Source organism: Nomascus leucogenys, chromosome 20 (assembly GCF_006542625.1).
Source record: "Nomascus leucogenys isolate Asia chromosome 20, Asia_NLE_v1, whole genome shotgun sequence".
Taxonomy (NCBI): Eukaryota; Metazoa; Chordata; class Mammalia; order Primates; family Hylobatidae; genus Nomascus; species Nomascus leucogenys.
The window spans coordinates 62519742-62540781 of NC_044400.1; the positions used below are offsets into that span (position 1 = coordinate 62519742).

The following is a 21040-nucleotide window of genomic DNA, read 5'->3' on the forward strand; positions in this document are numbered from 1 at the left end:
GTGTTAAGAGACTGCCTAAATTATTTTATGCTGCCAATAAACTCCAATAAACTGCCAATAGGTGTTATTTACCTGAGAAAAGTAAGCCTTAAAGATACTAAACAAGAACAAGACCATATTACTTTTGAAAATAAGAAGTCAAATTTGGAATTTTGGTTTTCTTATTTGAAATTTTGGTTTTCAGTAGAGTGTAGAATCACTGGTACTAAAAACCACCAGTTTATATTACCTCTCTGTATTAGTATTTTGCAGTATAATCGTCCAGTTGTTTTTCTGGGTAGTTATTCTATAATTATAGTTAACTCAAAACACAGAAGTAATAAGTAAAACCTATTTTGCAAGAAATTGAACTGTGATCTTATTTTGGGTTTTGTCGATTTTTTTTCCTTAGATCTGGGGAAAATCTTTGCTTCTTTGTTACATGGGTATTACATACATAATGGTGGGAGTTGAGCTTCTAGCGTACCCATCACCCAAATATTGAAGATTGCACCCAGTAGGTAATTTTTTAACGCTTATCCCACCCCACCTCCGAGAAACTGAATTTTTACTTGAAGCTTTTGGTTCTTCTAAAATTTGCAGTTATCAACTTCACTTTGATTGCATAGACCTAATCTAATCATTTGAATATTATTAGTAAACTTATTCTAATAAAGTATTTTCAGATTTGTATCACATATATCAAGAGCCACTATATCAACTCGGTATAGTTTGGAGGAATTTTTCCAGATCATTAAAACAGACAAAGGTCAAGCAAATAAGCCAAGGCCAAGCAACTTAGACAATTGAGATCATTAAAGCATCTAAAATAACAATGCCTAGTCTCCAGTTTTAGAATTTATTGACACTATTAAATAGACCACTTAATAATAAACCAATGGGCTTTTTCAAAATGAAACAATTGGTACAATGAAATGCACTTAAAAAGATTTACATCCCATAGCATATTTCTAAGAAGGAACACTGGCTTGGAACTTGTAGCAGCTTATTAAATTAAGAACAGAACTCTCTGGTGGCAGCAATGCCATTTAGGATAATTTGAGGTTCCTTTGACTCAAAAATAAATTGACTTTCCAAAAATAAATTATTGGGTCGGTCTTTAGTCCTGGCAGATTTCTTCTGGTGTATCAACATGGCTACCTGAATGCAGTTTTCTGAAATTTTCATGCTAAACACTGATAAAGGTAGCTACATATGGTTGCTGCTATATATCTATTGTCAGCATAAAGAAGGGTTCCATCGGCAATGATCGAGAAGACCTAGTTAGATTTGCTTGAAAACTTGGTTTTGCTACGTCAAAACACATTTAAAAACCACCAGACTAGAAATGTTCTAAAGTTATTTCTCAGTCATTCTAAGGTTCTGTAAGAATGTCAGTTTTGTATGGGTTTCCCCTGAGACTTTTCAATTCTTCTACAGAACTTAATCCAGACATTGCAATCTTGCTCATCTTTGCTTCTCTTCTTGTTTCCCTCTATCACCCTCTTTCAAGCATTCTATTTCATTATGACTTTCACCATCAGCTGTGGCTGTCTACCAGAAAATCCAACCTGAAATGGAGACAGACATTTTCAGCTGCCTCCCAGACAATTTTCTATAAGTACCCTAAGGAATCTCAAATCCAAATTGAAGCTGTTAAATTTCTACCACACAACCTCCAAGTCTGCTCCTTCTCTAGTGTTTTACTTCTCTTCATGGCATCCTCAGCCAGTCAGTTACCTAAACCATAATGAGAAAAGTCACCTTAGTCTTCCTCCTATTTCCTTTATGCCCTAAATTGCATTCATGAACATATCCTTTTGGTTTTCCCTCAATGTTTCTTTACTCTTTTTTTCTCCATTCTGTTCCTGACACCCAAATTCAGGTCTTCATCATCATCTGCCTCATCTATGGCAATAACCCGACAACTTTTCCCACGCTCCGTATCTCCTTCTTTCGGTTTATTCTCCACACTGCTGTCAAAACTCTTTCAAATATACAGACCTGACTGTATTACACCCTTTGACTAAGTATATTTTATGGCTGTCAAATAGCTAATGCACATGATGCTAACACTAATTCCTTAGCCTAGCACTTTATGTGCATCACAACATAAGGCTTCAGGTTCTGCCATTAACCCTGTCATCAGAAAACACAGCCTATAGCAGGCTTTATCAAAGCATGAGCAATCTACAAAACAATCATATAGGCACTTACAAAAAATATAAATTCCTGGCCCTCATCTGTGAATACTATTATAGTTTCATATGAGGCCCCCAATCTACATTTTAACTAGAACTCCAAGTGATCCGAATACATCCTAAAGTATTAGAATTCTAACTGATGTGCCTACTTAACTGTACATGACTACACCATTCCAAAAATACAACAGAAGTATTTATACTTTAATGTCTCATGTCAAAATATTTTTTCTGCTGATATGCCTTTTCTTGTGTCTTTTCCTGAAAACAAAACAAAATAAAACAGGAAACGTGTCTTCATAAAACCCAATTTAGATACCCCAAGTAATCTCACACACTTTATTATTATTATTATTATTATTATTATTATTTTGAGATAGAGTCTCTCTCTGTTGACCAGGCTGGAAGCTGGAGTGCAATGGCATGCTTGGCTCGCTGTGACCACCTCTCGGGTTCACTAGATTCTCCTGTCTCAGCCTCCCAAGTAGCTGGGATTACAGGTGCACACCACCATACCTGGCTAATTTTTTTCTGTATTTTTAATAGAGATGGGGTTGCACTATGTTCGACAGACTGGTCTTGAACTCCTGACCTTGTGATCTGCCTGCCTCAGCCTCCCAAAGTGCTGGGATTATAGGCGTGAGCCACCGCATCCGGCCTCACACACTTTATTCTTATTTCCCCATCCTGCCCACCTTTGCTGCAAAACACCCTTTTGTCTGTTCTATTGTTGGGGCTGTCACATCCTACTGTAGTCATGTACCTGCCTCTCTCCCCACCCAGAATGTCAGATTCAAGTGATCATTTTGTTCACCTTTATACTGCCAGGCTCTAGTACTCGCAGTAGATAAATTTCTAATTGGGATTAACTACTAGCTACATAAAAAATAAAATGTAATTTAATTATTCATTTCATGCTAGGGAAGCCAGGTCTCCAAATACAACATGAGACAGAACTTTAAATTCTAGAGAACTTAATCCAGACATTGCAATCTTGCTCGTCTTTGCAGATGCGAATCTTTGGGACAGAACTTTTCTGAATCTTCTTACGTAATTTTCTCCAAGCATGAGAAAAGTCATTATCCAGCAACAAGTCAGCCACGTCATAGCTTTAGTATGGTTGTATCTGGTCTTTATTTCAGCCATGGAAAGTGTACTAGGATGACCCTAGGGGGATATTTGGTCTCAGCTGTATAATATCTATGCTGAGAACCTCTCAGTTCTCCCTTCATCAAACCACTCGGGAACAAGAATTTATGTGTGCCTACATTTGCCAAGTTCTCAGCACTATAAGGAACCAAAAGATACACGAGAGTCCCCATTACCTCCATTACTGTATCCTGCTCTTCACACAAACGCAATAGGGAATGAGCAAAGCCCCTTTGTAATATCTCACCCTGTGAAAGAACCTTAGTCTCCCACACTGTTACAGAGTGGCTGACGTGCAGCCCTAACCTGTGTCTGCAATCTAGTCCTGGATAATAACTTAGAAGATAAATGAAGTAATGGACCATCAAGAGAAAATGTTGCTTTTCCAAAGATCCCCAAGTATGCATCTGCATGATGGACTACAATGACTCCAAGGAAGATTATTGTCTTTAGAGTAAATAATATGCTTTTTTCCCCAAGTCTCAAAGCCTGTATTTAAATGATTATTCATAGGTGTTGTGGGAGACGTTAAGGCTGAGCTTGGCAATTCCCAACGTAAAAATGGGTAATGTTTCAAAAACCTTGTTTATGAGTCACCTGCCCAGAAACTCACCATTGCCTCTTACATTATGTTTCAAATTCCCAGGCCAACCCCCAAATCTATTTATCCTCTTTACAGACATGAAGAGTATTTAGTGACACCTACCCCCGTTTACAGCATTGTTCCATTGGGAAAATGTCCTCTCAGTTCCCAGTCAAATGGCATGCAAATACATTTCTACCTGCATTTGGAGGGGCATGGGGCATGGGGGAAGATGAAATAATGAGAGGTGAATTTGATCATATATTCCCAGAAATCAGAATTCTGTTCATCTTATACATACATTTTTAAATGCCTGTCTCTAAATGATTATTGTTCACTAGGAGCAAAGAATTGCAGCCTCCACTATCAAGAGAGAGATTTTCAGAGTTTGAAAGTGGCTCCTACCCTCTCTGTTACCTTGATGAAATATAAACATGATTATAAGAAGATTTCACATTGAATCCGAAACTTCCAACCTCGTCTGTATGTTCCATTTTTCCTTTAACTCCATTAAGCGCATATTGTAATTAGTATACATTTTAAATAGGTTTTAAATGGGTGCATCATAGGAAATATTTTCCTGTTTTGAAGTAATTTAAAGCCAAATAAATTTACAGTTTTGAAATACAAAATAAGCTCTTTCAGATTCAAAAAAAACTTTTTTCTATTATTAAAATGTAAAGGATTTTTAAAATCTCATTTATTTTGTCAATTGGTTCTGCTTAACATTCTTCAGCCCAGTCCACTCTCAATTATCCACACTAAGGAAGGGGGATCAGTGGCCTGGATAATCTAAAACAGCAGACGATTTTAAAAGCCCTTGTATTTGGCCTGGGCATACTTTACAATCAAATTCTGATTATCCACGCTAATGAAAGGAAGAGCAGGCACCTTGAGAAAGATCCAAAGCCAATATAGATCTGCTCGTCTGGTTGAGGGTGCCCCAAGGAAGAGGGCCACATAGTAGAACAGAAGGAAAACAGCAGGGCCCCAGCTGCTGCTGACGGCACCACCTACGACATGCAAAATACAAACACACAGCTGCAATAGTCATATCAACACTTCTCATGATGTTAGTCCTCTTTAGATACGCGGAGTTATGTTCAAACGCCTCCAGGTAAAAAGGCGTATTATCCATGCTGTTCCAAATTGTTAATGTAATGTTTGTTCATATATACTAAATACCTCTTTTAGGGGTTCCCCTTGCCCCATCAGTCATCGAGCCCTTTACTACCACTGCCAAGTTCACAGTAACACACTTGGGAGAGTAGCATAAAAGATAAAAGAGGCAGTGTGCTGGAGTAGCTCAAGCTCCAGCCTGGAAGTGAGAAAGGCTGGATCTTTGTCACCTTTTAATCCCTGTTGATGCCAATAGTCATGTATATTCAAACAAAGGGAACAGCATGTGCAAAGGTGCAGAGGCATGAAGGTCATGGCACATTTAGCGAATTCCATATGCTTTATTTTGGTCAAAGAGTAGGATACAAATAGAGAAGCAGCAAGAGGTGAAACTGGAGTTGTAGTCAGAGAGAAAATTGCAGGGTTTTTTTCTGCTATTCAAGAAGTTCAGAAATTATCCTGTAGAAGGTCAGAAGACATTTCAAGTTTTTAAATAATTGTTGAAATTTACTGAACGGTTAAGATTTGCACAGCATTGTTCTATGCATTTGTTACTTATGAACACATTTATATTTACAATGATCCCAAGATAAGCACTATCACCATTCTCATTTTACAAATAAGGAAACGGAGGCCTGCAAAGCTTAGATATCTTCCAAGATCATACAATTGGTAAGTGGAGTCAGGGTTTAAATCCAGTCTGTTTGATTTCAGAGCTCATCCTCTCTCTCAGAAAATGGAATAATGTGGTCAGATTTGTAAAAGACCATGCTAGAAGTAATATGCAGGAGAAATTGGAGAGTGGAGAGGAAAGAAGGAGACTTTAAGAAGATAAGAAATGCTAAGTTCCAGAAGTAAAGGAAAGGTAGTAGGAATGAAGAAGATGGGTATAATCAAGAGGTTTAGAGGAGATAGAATAAGAAGGAATTGGTAAAATAAAGGAAGGAGTAAGAGGAACAGTCTAGCATATTTCTGGTTTGGGCACTTGTGTGACGGTCTAATAATTTTTAAAGATTCATTTAACCTTGTGCACCAGTGAACTTAGCTAGGAAGCAACCCCTACCAGATGGGCAAGCCGAGGAAGGAACAGCACAACCAACACCTTTTTTTCCTCCAGTACAAGGCTGGCACATATTTATTCAAGTAAACAAATGTCCTCTCTTAACTGACTAATTTGGTAATGACAAAAAAATTCATGTATGACTGTGTGGTCCAACAGATAGAACCCCTACACCAAACAAATAATTAGGACACAGTTATTTTTATCTGGTTTCTCAAAGTTAAATATATTGGCTCACATTTAGCTTTCTGTGTAACATCCTTGTGCACTGTAGAAACACAGATAAGGGAGAGAGGGAACAGGAAGAGGAGAAAGGATGCAGAGAAATGTTATAGCTTATCAAGACATTTCTAAGTGTGTTAAGAAAACCACAACCATTTACAGAATGCTCTTATCACAGAAATAAGTGTATATGTACATGTAAGTCTATGGATACATAGAAAAATACTGAAAATACATATTCTAAAATTTTAAATATCTACTGGCTGATTATTTTATTTTTGGCTTGCTTGTATCTTTTAAATGTTCTAAAATTATCTTGTATTCCTTTCATAATACAAAAAAAAATTTCTAAACATATGTGATTAGCACCCACTCTACTCAGAACCTTGCTGATACAAAAGAATACACAGCCAGACACGGTGGCTCATGCCTGTAATCCCAGCACTTTAGGAGGCCAAGGCAGGCAGATCATTTGAGGTCAGGAGTTCAAGACCAGCCTGGCCAACATGGTGAAACCCCGTCTCTATTAAAATTACAAAAATTAGCCAGACCTGGTGGCAGGTGCCTTAATCCCAGCTACTCAGGAGACTGAGGCAGGAGAATCGCTTGAACCTGGGAGGCAGAGGTTGTGGTGAGCCCAGATCATGCCACTTTACTCCAGCCTGGCGATAGAGTGAGATTCCATCTCAAAATACATAAATAAATAAACCTTTCCAAAAAAAAAAAAAAAAAAGAAGAATATACAAACAGGGGGACCAACTCTTATCAATAAATAACTTACATATACACATAGGGAGGGCAGCAGATATCTTTCAGCACTGCCCATGAAGCCAGCTGAGGTACTGGAAAACTTGGTAGATGCAGAATCTGTGTTCAGGAATTGAGGGAGGTAATAAATTATGAAAAATGCAAATGGATTGGATCAGCTGACCTCAAAAGCAGATGACGAGACGTGTTCTTTCTTGGTCATAGTCACCTCCCCCTACTATGACTTTTCTCACAGTATCTGAATATTTTGCTTTCTCTTGTTATACTGTCTGAAATTCCATTAATTCCACTTTAGCTCATTTTCTTAGTCCATTCTGGCTGGTATAACAGAACGCCATAGCTGACTGGCTTATAAAGAACAGAAATGGTTCAACTTGGTTCAACTCGAACTTATGAGTGAGAACATGTGGTGTTTGGTTTTCTGTTCCTCTGTTAGTTTGCTGAAGATGATGGTTTCCAGCTTCATCCATGTCCCTGAAAAGGACATGAACTCATCATTTTTTATGGCTGCATAGTATTCCATGGTGTGTATGTGCCACATTTTCTTTATCTAGTCTATCATTCATGGGCATTTGGGTTGGTTCCAAGTCTTTGCTTTTGTAAATAGTGCTGCAATAAACATACATGTGCATGTGTCTTTACAGTAGAATGATTTATAATCCTTTGGGTATATACCCAGTAATGAGATTGCTGAGTTAAATGGTATTTCTGGTTCTAGATCCTTGAGGAATCACCATGCTGTCTTCATCACACACTGGGGCCAGTCACAAGGTGTGGGGGAAGGGGAAGGAGAGCATTAGGACAAATACCTAATGCATGCAGGGCTTAAAACCTAGATGACAGATTGATAGGTGCAGCAAACCACCATGGCACATGTATACCTATGTAACAAACCTGCACATTAATCACATGTATCCCAGAACTTAAAGTAAAATTTAAAAAAAAGAAAAAAAGAAAAGAAATTTATTCCTCACAGTTCTAGAGGCTGGAAATCTAAGATCAAGGTGCCACTACAGTCAAGTTCTGGTGAAGATGCCTTCTTGGTTGATAGATGGCTGACTTCTTTCTGCATTCCCACATGGCTGGGATCTCTTTTATTTAATATGAGGCAGAATTCCCATTCATGAGGGCTCTGCCTTCCTGACTATATTAGTCTGCTTTCACACTGCTGATAAAGACATACCCAAAACTGGGTAATTTATAAAGAAAAGGAAGTTTAATGGACTCAGTTTTACATGGCTGGGGTGGCCTCACAATCATGGCAAAAGGTGAAAGGCACGTCTTACATGGTGGCAGGCAAGAGAGAATGAGAACCAAGTGAAAAGGGAAACCCCTTATCAAACCACCAGATCTTGTGAGACTTACTCATTACCACGAGAACAGTATGGGGGAAACTGCCCCGCCCCACGATTCAATTATCTCCTATCAGGTCCCTCACACAACATGTGGGAATTATGGGATCTCCGATTCAAGATAAGATTTGGGTGGGGACACAACCAAACCATCTCACTGATTAATCACCTCCCAAAGGCCCCACCTCCAAATACCATCACATATGGGGATTAGTGTTTCAACCTATGAATTTGAGGGGAACACACACATTTAGTCTATAGCACTCATCTTCTTTATTAAAAAGCACAGGACTAGAAAACTTCTAGAAGTTGGATATATTAGTGATGACAAGGAGGATGACAATGGTAAAAGGGGGCAATTCATTCATTAACTTTGAATAGAACCTCATGATTTATGAGGCACTTTCAAATATTAATGCATGTTAATAAAGACTTCCACATAAGTTAATATTATATTAAAGTCTTTAAAGATTTCCAATTCAAGGTGGGGAATACAGTGAACATATTTAATTCCTTTTCCTCTCACAATCCCATTGAAATAACAGTAAATAAGAGAAGGAATCCACAACTGAGCTGAAAACAAACAAATAAAAAAGGTCCCAATAGAACAAAACATTTACTAAAGTACTTTTCTGGGCCAACCAATTCGGAGAGAAGACCAGGCCTCAGAGCAATCATTATGGTAATTAAAGGATTATCTATCTTATAGCTGGCTTGATGGATTTTTCTTCTCCATAAACAGGGTCATTGGTTCTGCCTTTACCCCATGTTGAAGTCCTAAGAAATACTTCATAAAAGTGAGAGGTGTGACTGGGAAGGACTCCTATCATGGGTACTGAGGCCATAGAAAAAAAACAGAACAAACTCTAGAGCTAAAAACATGAACTTGAAAGGACATGCAGAAAGGAAACACAGAAGTTAAAATCAAGCACACTCTTCCTTGAAGTCCTTGCTATATGGCAGTTATCAAGGTCTAAATTTTGGCTGTTTCCACTCATGCCCATAATCTTTTGTGAGATGACTGACTATCAATAGATCCCACCAACTTATACAGAACTCTGTTTTCTTATAGAGCCATCCCTGACTCAGTTCATAGAACTATCTAACTTCAAAGGAAGCCTAAATCAGTTACTGATATTAATCAAGATAATCATTCATTCATAAACATCATATGGCATTTGACAAAAAACAAGTAACCCGAAAGATAAGGACCAAAATTCTTTGATACACACAAAAAAGAAAAAGAAATTAATTTTAAAAGTTTTTATTGTAAATTGGTCATTTATAATTATGTATATTTACACAGTATGAAGTGATGTTATTATTTATGAATACAAATTTTAAAAATTAAATCAAGCTAGCTAACATATTCATCACCTCAAATACTTAACATTTTTATGGTGGGATAATTTGAAATTTGCATTCTTAACAAACTTGAAACATACTATATTATTAACTATATAGTTAATAATTTTTTGAGATGCAATAGATCTCAAAGAAAAATTTTTTTCTCCTATCTGACTGAGGTTTTTTACCCTCTGATCATTATCTCCCAAGATTCCCCCTACCCGCTAGCTATGTAACCACTATTCTGTTCTCTGCTTCTATGAGTTTGATTATTTTAGATTCTACATGTAAGTGAGAACATGCAGTATTTGTCTTTCTGTGCCTGTCTTATTTCACTTAGCATAATGTCCTCCAGGCTCATCCACATTGTCTCAAAGGACAGAATTTCCTTTTTTTTAAGGCTGAATAGTTTTTCTTTGTGTATATATTCCACATACTATTTATCCATTCATCTGTTTATGGACATTTAGATTGATTCCAATATAGATATTGTGAATAGTGCTGAAATGAATATGGAAATACAGACATCTCTTTTACAAACTGATTTCAAATCTTTGGGGTAAATACCCAGATGTGAGATTGCTGGATCAGGAACTTAATTTTTTAAATTAGCATTATTAAAGAGATTTGAGAGGTGACAACATCCAGAAAATAAAATATGGCTCCTGAAACAGAAGCAATTAAATAATTCATTCCTAAAAATTAGAAATACGAGTGCCAAAAATAAATATTCAATAGAGGAGTTGAAAAATAGAATGAATTCAGCTAAAGTCCAAACACAGTTAAAGTATCGTCATTTGGAATAAAAAGTTGAAGAAATTAACCAAGATCCAAAGAAGCACAAAATGTAAGAAAAAGGTCTTCAATATTCATCCAATGAAATTTTTTCAAAAGAGAGAGAGATCAGCATTAGGAATTTGCAAGTGAGAAATTGGAGACTTAGAGAAGTTAAATAATTAAACTATCTAGTAGTCTATAAACAGAGTCCGATATATTTTAGATGTGTCCCCCTCCTAAGCCCAAGGTTGAAATTCAATCAATACATCTAAATGTGGCCTCAGTAGTTTGTATGGCTGACGTCCACTCTGACCGGTCAATCCAAATGTCAGTCTAGTCTATGCCTACTATTTACAGTTGGCATCTGATTGGTGAGCATGGGGAGTATATTTGTTGATTAATATTTGAATATCATCCCTCTCTAAGCCTATACTCTTCCAATGATGCCTACATCATCAATTTCATGGTACAATGAAAAAGGGGGGCAATATTTGATATTTTTGTGAATTTCAAATTTGAAACTGGGGGAAAGAAATAAGAATGGTTTCTGTCATGTCAACTTTTAAGCTACGATAAATGTCATGGGTAAATGCCCACTTCTCTGCTCCCTGTTTCCTTACATACCGAGAAATAAATGACCATGCTTTAAGTCTGCTTCCCTTCCTTCTTTCTTAGGTGGTCCAGACAAGGAGCAAATCTGCCTGGATATTCCTCTTCTTGAAGAGTACCAAGAGCAGCCAAGAGATCAAGTCTCAGACTGCGATGTTTAATCCATGGGATTTGGCAGAAAATACAGACCAAGACACACAGTTAAAATCCACTGAGTGAAGAAAGCAATCAGGAAGTGGTCTTAGAGAAATATGGGGCTTGTGCTGACATTTACAACGAGTAGATGAAGTGTGTCTCCAGCTCAGGTTCATGTGAATCAGTTGAGTTTTTTTATAAAAAAGGACCAAAGAAAAAACAGCCTATATAGAAACACCATAAACTCAACTTAAAACCAAAAAATACAGCTGCCATGTGCTTTTTCCAATTTTTTAAGGGAACACACACATACACACACACACAAATGTCTTCACTACAAGAATCCACCTTTAACGTATGGCAAATAGAGATGGCCAAAGTCTGAGGCAATCCCCAATTTCTGCTGACATAAAACCAAAGTCAAACTTAAAATCAACTGTTATATTAGATTAATATCAAGGACTCACAATGGCATTCATAAAACTGAGGACTTTGGCTCCTTAAAAACCACAAACTCAGATCCCACTAGGAAGCATTAACACAGTAGTTTAGACTTTGCTTAGGATTTGTGGGATTTTGCAAAGCATGTTCGCTCCTTAAGAGCCTTCCCTGAAATCACTGGGAGTTGGAAGCTCTTAAGAACTGTAGAATTGGGTCCTCAACGTCATTTTCCTATCTCCTCCGTGGCCTACCATCAAAGTAAACAAAATGCCACAGAGCTACGTGATGTTTTTGCGCCTCACGTTCCCTCCAGCCAAACACAGAGGACAGAGTCAGCTTCACAAGGGGTTAAAAACCATGGGAATTTTTCTCTACTTAAAAATATTGCGGGAGACTCACTTCTGTATGTATGATGATTTTTTGCACTTTCTTCCCTGCCTCTTAGTCTAACAAATACATTTTATAGGTTTTACACGGTTCTTTACAACTCACCTAAAACACATAATTTTCCTCCTGCTTATACCATTTATTTATTATTCATTTATTAGATTTATACTGCGCTTTCTTCCAAAAGGCTCAAGGCACCATGCAGTCAACTCTTATGTAATAAACATTAAACTCTTCTCTAAGACCATAAACAGTGAGATAGCCAGAGGAGAGGAAGAAAGGATCTGAACAAGGACAAGACAAAGGAAAGGCCGTGATTCCGGCAAAATACGCAACCAAGTAGTCAATGTGTTAGGAGACATGGTGATAAGGCCCAGTCCCTGCCCCTCTCAGTGGGCCCCACCTGCAAAGACCCTGACAGTATTTTCTATATGGAGACAAAATATCTCCATTTTTGCAGTGAGGGTAAGGGAGAGTATGCTTGTTATTCTTCAGGGATTCCAGGAGAGTATCTGAAAACAAATATACCTATACAGACAACTGTATTTTGAAATACAGTGGAAAGAGAGACAGTAGAAAGAGATACGTGGTACTGTTTTACAACAAATCTTTAAAAGTGTTAGATTTTTTTTTACAAATACAATTCAGGCTCAGTCTTCAGTTCTGCTGAGTGTCTCCTGACTTCCAATGCATCTACAGACCTTCCAAGTCCAGGGCAGCACAAAACTGCAAAGATTAGCAAAATCAAAAAGAAACAGGCTGTTCTCAGCTTTTAAATCCAAGCCATGCTGATTTGATGAAGCCACGAGTGAACTTCCTGCACAGTAACCCAGTCGGTGGTGGGAGAAATGGTTAAACAGTAACTCTCCTGGCAACTGCTGGTGAAGTAGTCAAGCATGAGCAAGGAGGGAATAGATTCTAACTAGCAGTCCAAACAAGAAATGACCATTCCCACTAAATGGAGTAGACAGTGTAACTCTCCTTCTCTCAGAGTGCAAGAGAATACAGCCAGGAGAAAGAAAAATAATAATAGTATTGGCATTAATATTAGTATTTGGTGAGCACTACATGGGGGCACTCTTATACCACAGTTACATATGCTTACCTCTTCAGTCCCTAGAACAAATCTACAGAGAGAATATGACTATGTTTCAAATTTCACAAATAAGAAAACTGAGGCTTAAATAGATTATTTGCCCAAAGTCACTCTGCTAGTAAGTGCTTGAGCTAAAATTCACACACAGCACAAAAGGATCAGGAAGAGCTCCTAGGGTGGAAGGCAAGCAAGCATGCAAAAGTTATTCTGTGAGTTGACAAAAATAGCAGGCTGATGGCTCTTGGCAGAGCATGCTGGATCAAGTACCCTACCTAGTAAACTATAGATAGAAAGTTAATAGCAGGTTAGAGGCCGCAAATAAAGACCTCAAAATATGGCAGAAGCAGGCCTAAGTCTGAAGAGCATAGGACAAACTAGCTCCAAGCAGACAGAAGAGATGCAACAGTATTGAGATCATGTGAAGAGAGGAGCTCAGAATGGGCCAGTTAAGGTTACCTCCAGGTCCTAAGTGGGCAGGAACTGAAAGTTGGTAGTTGAAACCCACTCTATTGTCTTGTATAACTAACTGCATATTTATGCCAAGTTAACTGTAGAGTTCCACAGTGAATCATTCTTTGTAATCCTTTTGTGATCCTCCCAGATATGAATATGATGCATCGAGCACTTACTAAATGCCAAGCACTTAACACACATTATCTTATTTAAACCTCATAGCTGTGCTACACAGGAGACACCATAATAATCTCCATCTTACAGGTGAGGAGGCACAAAGCAGATGAGTCATTTGGCCACAGTCACAAATCTAGTAAAAGGAGAGATCAAATCCAAGTCTAAAGAGTCTTCCCCCAAAACTCATCTTAATAATCACCAATGCTTTGTTGCTTCTAGAATCTGATTCTATTTACACCATTCTGATGCTCTACCATGATTTCTCGGATTTTTCCAACCTCTCTTTTGAGAAGGAAACTAACCAAGATCATTGCTTTTGTTTTTATTCCTAGAGGGTCAGCCTATTCAGTCACCCTCTATGACAAAGTGGAAATTATCTGGAAGAAGATGAAAGAAGATCCCATGTAGTGAGAAAGGTGGCATGGAATTTCAGCCAACCAGGACATTGTCAGATGTTCTTTTAAAACAGCCTTGTATCACAGATCATATATGTGCAATAATATACATAATCCCCCAGTGAGAAATGTCTTCTACATGGCAGTTATCACAACTGTGTAGTAGAGATTCCTCCTTCCCATTCTAGAGGATGGGGAAATAGCAATTGAAGCTGGGAATCACAGGCAGCATGGGTTGTACCAGGATCAACTTGTCCTGTTTCTTTGTCTAGAAAGATCTCCCCATATTCAAATGGCACTCTCCTCCTCATACCTTAAGTTTAGAAAGAATGATGCTAGTTCACAAAGATCCTCCTTGATGACCCATCCTGAAGAACTGGTTTTCACGTGACCCTTTCCACAACATCCTATTATCACCATAGCACTTACCATAGCAGTCATTATTTCATTGATTGATTGACTTGTTTTTCTTGGTGTATAAGTTTTCTAAGGGTGCTGTAACAAAGTGCCACAAAATGAAAGGCTTAAACAACAGAAATTCATTCTCTCACAGTTCTAGAGGCTGGAGTTCCAAAATCAAGGTGTCAGCAGGCTCATGCCCCACCGAGTCTCTAGGTAAAATCCCTCTTGCCTCTTTCTAATTTCTGGTGGCGACTATTGCTGCTTAGCTTACTGTAACATTCCAATCTCTCTCTCATGCACATGGTGTTCTCCTTGTCTCTTTGTCCAGATTTTCTTCTTTCAAATTTCCGAATTTCTCAGTGCCCAAATTTCCTTCTTAGGACACCAGTCATATTGGATTGCATATCTGCCCTACTCCAATATGATCTCATCTTAACTTGGCTAATTACATCCTCCAGTGGCCAATTCTGGCTTCTAGAACTGTAAGAGGATAAATTTATGTTGTTTAAGCCCTACAGTTTATGATATTTTATTATGGTAATCCTAGGAAGCTACTACAATAACTCACTTTGCTTTGTTTAATCCAGGGTTTCACATACTTATTTGACCAAATAAATATTTTCTCCATGGTAACTATTAACAATCTCTAATTCCCTGCAGGAGGGAAGTGGGGACAAACGTGTTTTAGAAAAGTAAAGCTAATCTTCCTATTTCACAGATGAAGAAACTGAGACTCAAGGAGGACAAAGAATTCACACACTCGTGTGTGGTAGGATGAGGACCAGAACTCAGGCTCCACAGCCACTCTGGGTGCTTTTTACTATTTGCTTCGATTTACTTCTCAGCTGCCCCAGGAAATATGGTGGCCTACAAGCTTAGGCTTGGCTTGGTGCTCACTAAGAATAGAACAGGGAACTTTTCCCAATTAATGAGGGGCTCTTTGAAAAAATCGACCCAATATTTTTCCAGCCAACAGAAAAAAATGATTCTCCTTTGCAGAGGAGTTGGGACAAATGGATTCTAGAAATCAATTATAAATGCAGTTGGCCCAATGTAAACTGATGTCTCAGCTGAGTTTGGACTGACTGAAAATCCAGCCACAGCTTGGTTTTCACCTCTTCATCCCTCCACCCTTCCTTGTGCCTAAAGAAAGAGACAAGAGAATGTGAGCCTCCATCCCTGACATGTTTGAAAAGGGAAACAAATTCATTGATAACATTGTGGAGTGTTCAATTCTTTGCTTCTTTTCTTTTTGCCTCCTTACGCCACCATCTTCCTCAGGTACACAGAACACACCAGAAATAAAGCATTCCCACCCCAGTGAAGGGGAGAGTGTCCCCTACCTTCTACTTGATAAGCTGCAGTAGCTGCCGCCCATCCAAATCCCACAGGGAAAGCCATGGTTTAAGAAGCTGTCTACTGGGATCCTCAGCTGCCAGAAGCAGAGCACCCTTTGGCCAGAGGAGCCAGGCAATTGTGCAAACAGAAAATGAGCTCTCACCCCAGAATGGAGCCTCAGAATGCAAATATTTATGCAAACAAGAAGGAAGCAGGGGCAAAGGACACTTGACTGCCACAGCCTTGATAAGAATCCAAGACACTTTGTACTTGGATTATACTTTCTACCCCCAGCACTCCCTGATTCTTAACAGAGTTGATAACCCTGGGTGCTAAGTCCCCGATTTGGCAGGGCACCCATTTACCTGATGTTTTGCCTTTTAAAGTAACATGAACATTGTTTTAAAAAGTCATATAATCCTACTAGAATTTTCACTTAGTTGATTCATCCCAATTCCTGATCCATACTCTGTAGAGGTGACCACTTTTAACCATTTCTTCTGATATTTAATCCCATAGTTTAAATAATAGGGTGTTGCTTCTTATTTTTTTCAATTTTAGATAATTATTGACTTCTGGGTATAGCGCAGAGGATCTAGCGCTCTCTCTCTCTCTCTCTGTTCCTCCTCCCTCCCTCTTTCTCTTCCACCTTCTCCCATCTAGCCAACATGATAAAATTACCTTTTAATTTAAACGAATTCAATATTTATATTACTATGAGTCTGTATGGCTCAAAGCTGAGCCATATAGTATACATACCATGCTTCCATGCAACTTTTAATTTTCTCTAGGGTTAATCCACTGCCTGATCTTTATGTTTATTTCATTTTCTTTATACCTATTACTAATTCATCCCCAAACACTCTGACAGAAGAATACATCTCTGAGTTGTTCAAACAACTCTGTCTTCCTGCTCCATTCTGCACTGTTTATCTTTTAGGACACCACGGAGCTTTGACCCACGATCTCCTTCACATCATTCAGAGAGGCTCCTTTGCTTCTCCCCTGGTCTTTCTCTCTCTTTGTTTCTTTTCCCACTTTAGAGAAGCATATCCTCAAATAACTGTCTGATAAAGAGGGCATGGGACATAAATATTTCAAAACTCTGTAGTTGCTCTGGAATTGTCTTTGGTCTAACATTGCTCTTAATATGCAGTTTTGTACAGGATTTTATGATGAAAATAATTTTCACTCAGAATTTTGAAGGCATTGGTTCCTGGTTTTCTAGCTTCTGGTGTGGCTACTGAGAAGTTTGATGACAATACAAGTCCTGTTCTTTTATATGTAAACTTTTTTGTTTCCCCAGCCCACCCTTGCTGACCCCCAAGTTTCTATTTCTGAAATTTCAGTCATGTTCATTGGTGTGGAACTTCCGTCCATTGTGCCAGGCACCCAGTGGGTATGGGTTTCCACAGAAATGTACATGTTGACAGTAGGGGAAACTGGATGGGGGCTATGGGAACTCCTTGTACTATCTTTGAAGCTTCTGTGTAAATCTAAAATTGATCCAAAATAAAAAGTTTATTTTAAAAAAAATGACTATGGATTGGGAGGCCAAGGCGGGCGGATCACTTCAGGCCAGGAACTTGAGACCAGCCTGGCCAATGTGGTGAAACCCTGTATCTACTAAAAATACAAAAACTAGCCAGGCATGGTGGCAGGCGCCTGTAATCCCAGCTACTCGGGAGGCTGAGGCAGGAGAATCGCTTGAACCCGGGAGGCAGAGGTTTCGGTGAGCCGAGATTGTGCCATTGCATTCCACCCTGGGCAACAGAATGAGACTCCACCTCAAAAAAAAAAAAAAAAAAAAAAAAAAGACTATGGAAATAGAGGAGGTATATATAACCAAAGTGAGGAAAGTTACTTATTCAGTTTCTCTACATTTCCATTAAATCATTCTACATTGTGTAATGTCAGGAACATAAAGTTTGAAACAAGGTATAAGTAGGTTGAAATCCTACCTTCTCCAGTTATCCTAACTCTAAGAAGAAAGAAGAGATTATATACAGAAAGAAATGGGAAAAGACATTGAAGATACTTAAAGTACATGTTTGGTGAAATAGCCTAAAAAATGCATGGCAAACTATTAAATTTGGCTTATGTTGTCATTCAGTTCTGAAGCAATTGTAAATTGAGAGAAAAAATAAATATTGAAATGTTTTCACGATAGAACGCTAGATGGCAGTATTGCAATTTTTTTAGGTTTGCAAGTTGCAGTATAAAGTGGTATTAAAATTCAGTTATTTCACTAATGGCTGTCTACACCAGTCGCCCCTGGCTAATTACTACTGCTCTTCTGAAGATACTTCTCCAGAAGAAACAATCTATCTTCTCAGTGCTTCACATACTCTGAAGTTATTAGTCCACAAGTGGCAGAATTAATTTCTCTCAACATTGATTGGGTTGTTGTTCTAATCCAACATTCTCAAGCTTTTTGGTGTCAGGATCTCTTCCCACTCTTAAAAACAATTGTGGTTCCTAAAGAACTTTGTTTCTTTCATGTGGGTTATACCTATTAATATTTGCTGTATTAGAAATTAAAACCGATTTTTAAAAAATATTTATTGTTGACTTCATTTTAAACAGCAATGAAGGGCATGTTAACAGAAGTTACTTATTTTATGAAAAATAACCATATAACCCTAAACAAACAAAAAAATATATATAGTGAGAAGAGTGTCATTGTTTTACATTTTTACAAATCTCTTGCATGCCTGGTTTAATAGAAGACAGCTAATGCTCCTATCTGCTTCTTATTCAATTTGTTATCTCTGGAAAACTCCACTGTACACTCATAGAAGAATAACAGACAAGAGTGGAAAAGGCAAATCATATCTTAGCATCATTATAAGAAGAGTTTTGACCTGGTAGACACCCAAATGGGTCTTGAGGACCTCAAGGAGTCCACAGAACACATTTTCATAACCATAGTCCTCCTTGAACTCACTTTCCACCCCTCTCCTAAGACCTTCCATTGCAACCCAGCACCTCTCTGTATCTTTCTCACGTTTCTGAGAGCTCATTTCACTCATCTGCCCTGCACTAGGGCCCAAATGGCTCTAAGGCATGAATCTTTAGCCATCATCTCAGGTAAGAAAGAATTATTGTATTTTAGATTTTTCTGTATACAAAAAGTAGTCTGACTTCATGGTCCCATCCAGGAAGATTGGCTGGTAATTTAATTTGTCATTACTGTATTTGGGTCCCCTCCACTTCATTTTAGGGCCACACAAGAAAATTTGGGTCTCATGAAGACCAAAATTCTTTGTAATACCTAGTGTTTCTATTCCCCTACCTCCCAGTGTTGGTCTGTACCAGTTAATGCCAAGATGCCCACTCTCCAGTCTCCTATGGTCTCTCCAAGTCCACTGATTCTCGGGGCTCAAGCCTTCTCCAGGGGTGAATCTCTGAAGTTCTATGTTCAACTGCCGCTCATTACAGCCACACAGTAGTTCCTCTGACGTCCTGCTACCTTCTGAAGGTACTGCCTCAGAACAGCACTACAAACCTTTTTATTCACCAGTGTCACCAACCTCTGCCTACTCCCCAAGCTGAAAGCAAACGTAAGTTACTTCCATTATAGTTTTGTCTACAGTTGTGTTCTTTCTAGAAGTCCTGGGACTGCTAAGTATATTAATCCATCCTTATACTGCTCTAAAGAACTACCTGAGACTAGGTAATTTATGAAGGAAAGAGGTTAAATTGACTCAGTTCCACAGGCTATACAGGAAGCAGGGCTGGGAGGCCTCAGTCATGGCAGAAGGATGAAGAGGAAGTAGGCATGTCTTCATGTGACAGCAGGAGAGAGCAAGTGAAGGGGGACTACACTTTTTTTTTTTTTTCTTGAGACGAGTCTCGCTCTGTCACCCAGGCTGGAGTGCAGTGGCGCAATCCCAGCTCACTGCAACCTCCGCCTCCGAGGTTCAAGCGATTCTCCTGCCTCAACCTCCTGAGTAGCTGGGATTGCAGGCATGCATCACCACACCCAACTAATTTTTTGTATTTTTAGTAGAGACAGGGGTTTCACCATGTTGGTCAGGCTGGTCTGGAACTCTTGACCTCATGATCCGCCCGCCTCAGCCTCTCAAAGTGCTGGGATTACAGGCGTGAGACTATACACTTTTAAACAACCAGCTCTCATGAGAACTCACTCACTATCATGAGAACAGCAAGGCAGAAATCCACCCCCATGAGTTAATCAACTTCCACCAGGCCCCTCCTCCAACACTGAAGATCATAATTCAACATGAGATTTGGGTAGGAACACAGAGCCAAACCATATCACGAAGAGACTGTAAATTCAGGGACCTCTAGGTAAAAAGGAAAAAAAAGTCTTGCAGAAAACTTTATTTGTTAACTGTAAAACAAGCTGTTCTTTAATAAGAATTCAGCCCTATTAGTCATGATCTTGACCCTCCCAATTTGAATTGCTGAGATTCAAAAACTCTGGCATTCAAAATATTCCTGCATACCTGTGTAGGAGAAAAAGTAAGATTCTAAATGAACGTTTGTCTATCTGTAGCAAAGATGCTTGTGTGTTCTAGCCGCCCTTGTTTCCCTTTCCATCTTGCCACACTTTTTGACTACATTTTTCAGCAACTTTGCAAATGGTTGTGGCCACATGACTATGTGTCCTGGCCAGTGGAATGTAGGCAGAAGTAATGTGTACCACTGCCAGGATGGGACACTACAATCTGCCTGCATAATCATTCATGTTTCAGCCACATATCATCATTCTTCTTTCATCCACTGGCTGGATATACAGGCTCCACTGGAAGACTCTAAGACCCTAGGAATTCTCAGACGGAAGGACCCTGGTTCTCTGTATCACAGCATGCAGCAGAGCCACATAACAGCCTGTGAACAACCCACTTTAAACTATGGTGTAAATAAGAAATAAACTTTTATGTTTCTAAACTACTGAGAGTGGAGAGTTGCTGATAAATACAATCTCTGAAAACAAACTGCTTCCTTGAGCTTTTTTTTTTTAACATAGTTAAATGACTTCAAAGTATTTTCTTCCAGAGGACAGCCTCTTCAGTGATACCAT

At 38.7% G+C, this 21040-nt stretch overlaps 1 protein-coding gene across 2 annotated transcripts in view; it reads right to left on the reverse strand.

Annotated features, from left to right (window-relative positions):
• Nucleotides 1-16155, reverse strand: part of LOC100588339 (cytosolic beta-glucosidase) — a 134063-nt gene extending 117908 nt beyond the window's left edge. For both annotated transcript variants that reach the window (XM_003258536.3, XM_003258535.3), the window contains exon 1: nt 15996-16155. In XM_003258536.3, the coding sequence (XP_003258584.1) occupies nt 15996-16053 (58 nt within the window). In that variant the 5' untranslated portion in view covers nt 16054-16155. The remainder of the gene's footprint in view (nt 1-15995) is intronic.
• Between the last annotated feature and the right edge of the window lie 4885 nt (nt 16156-21040).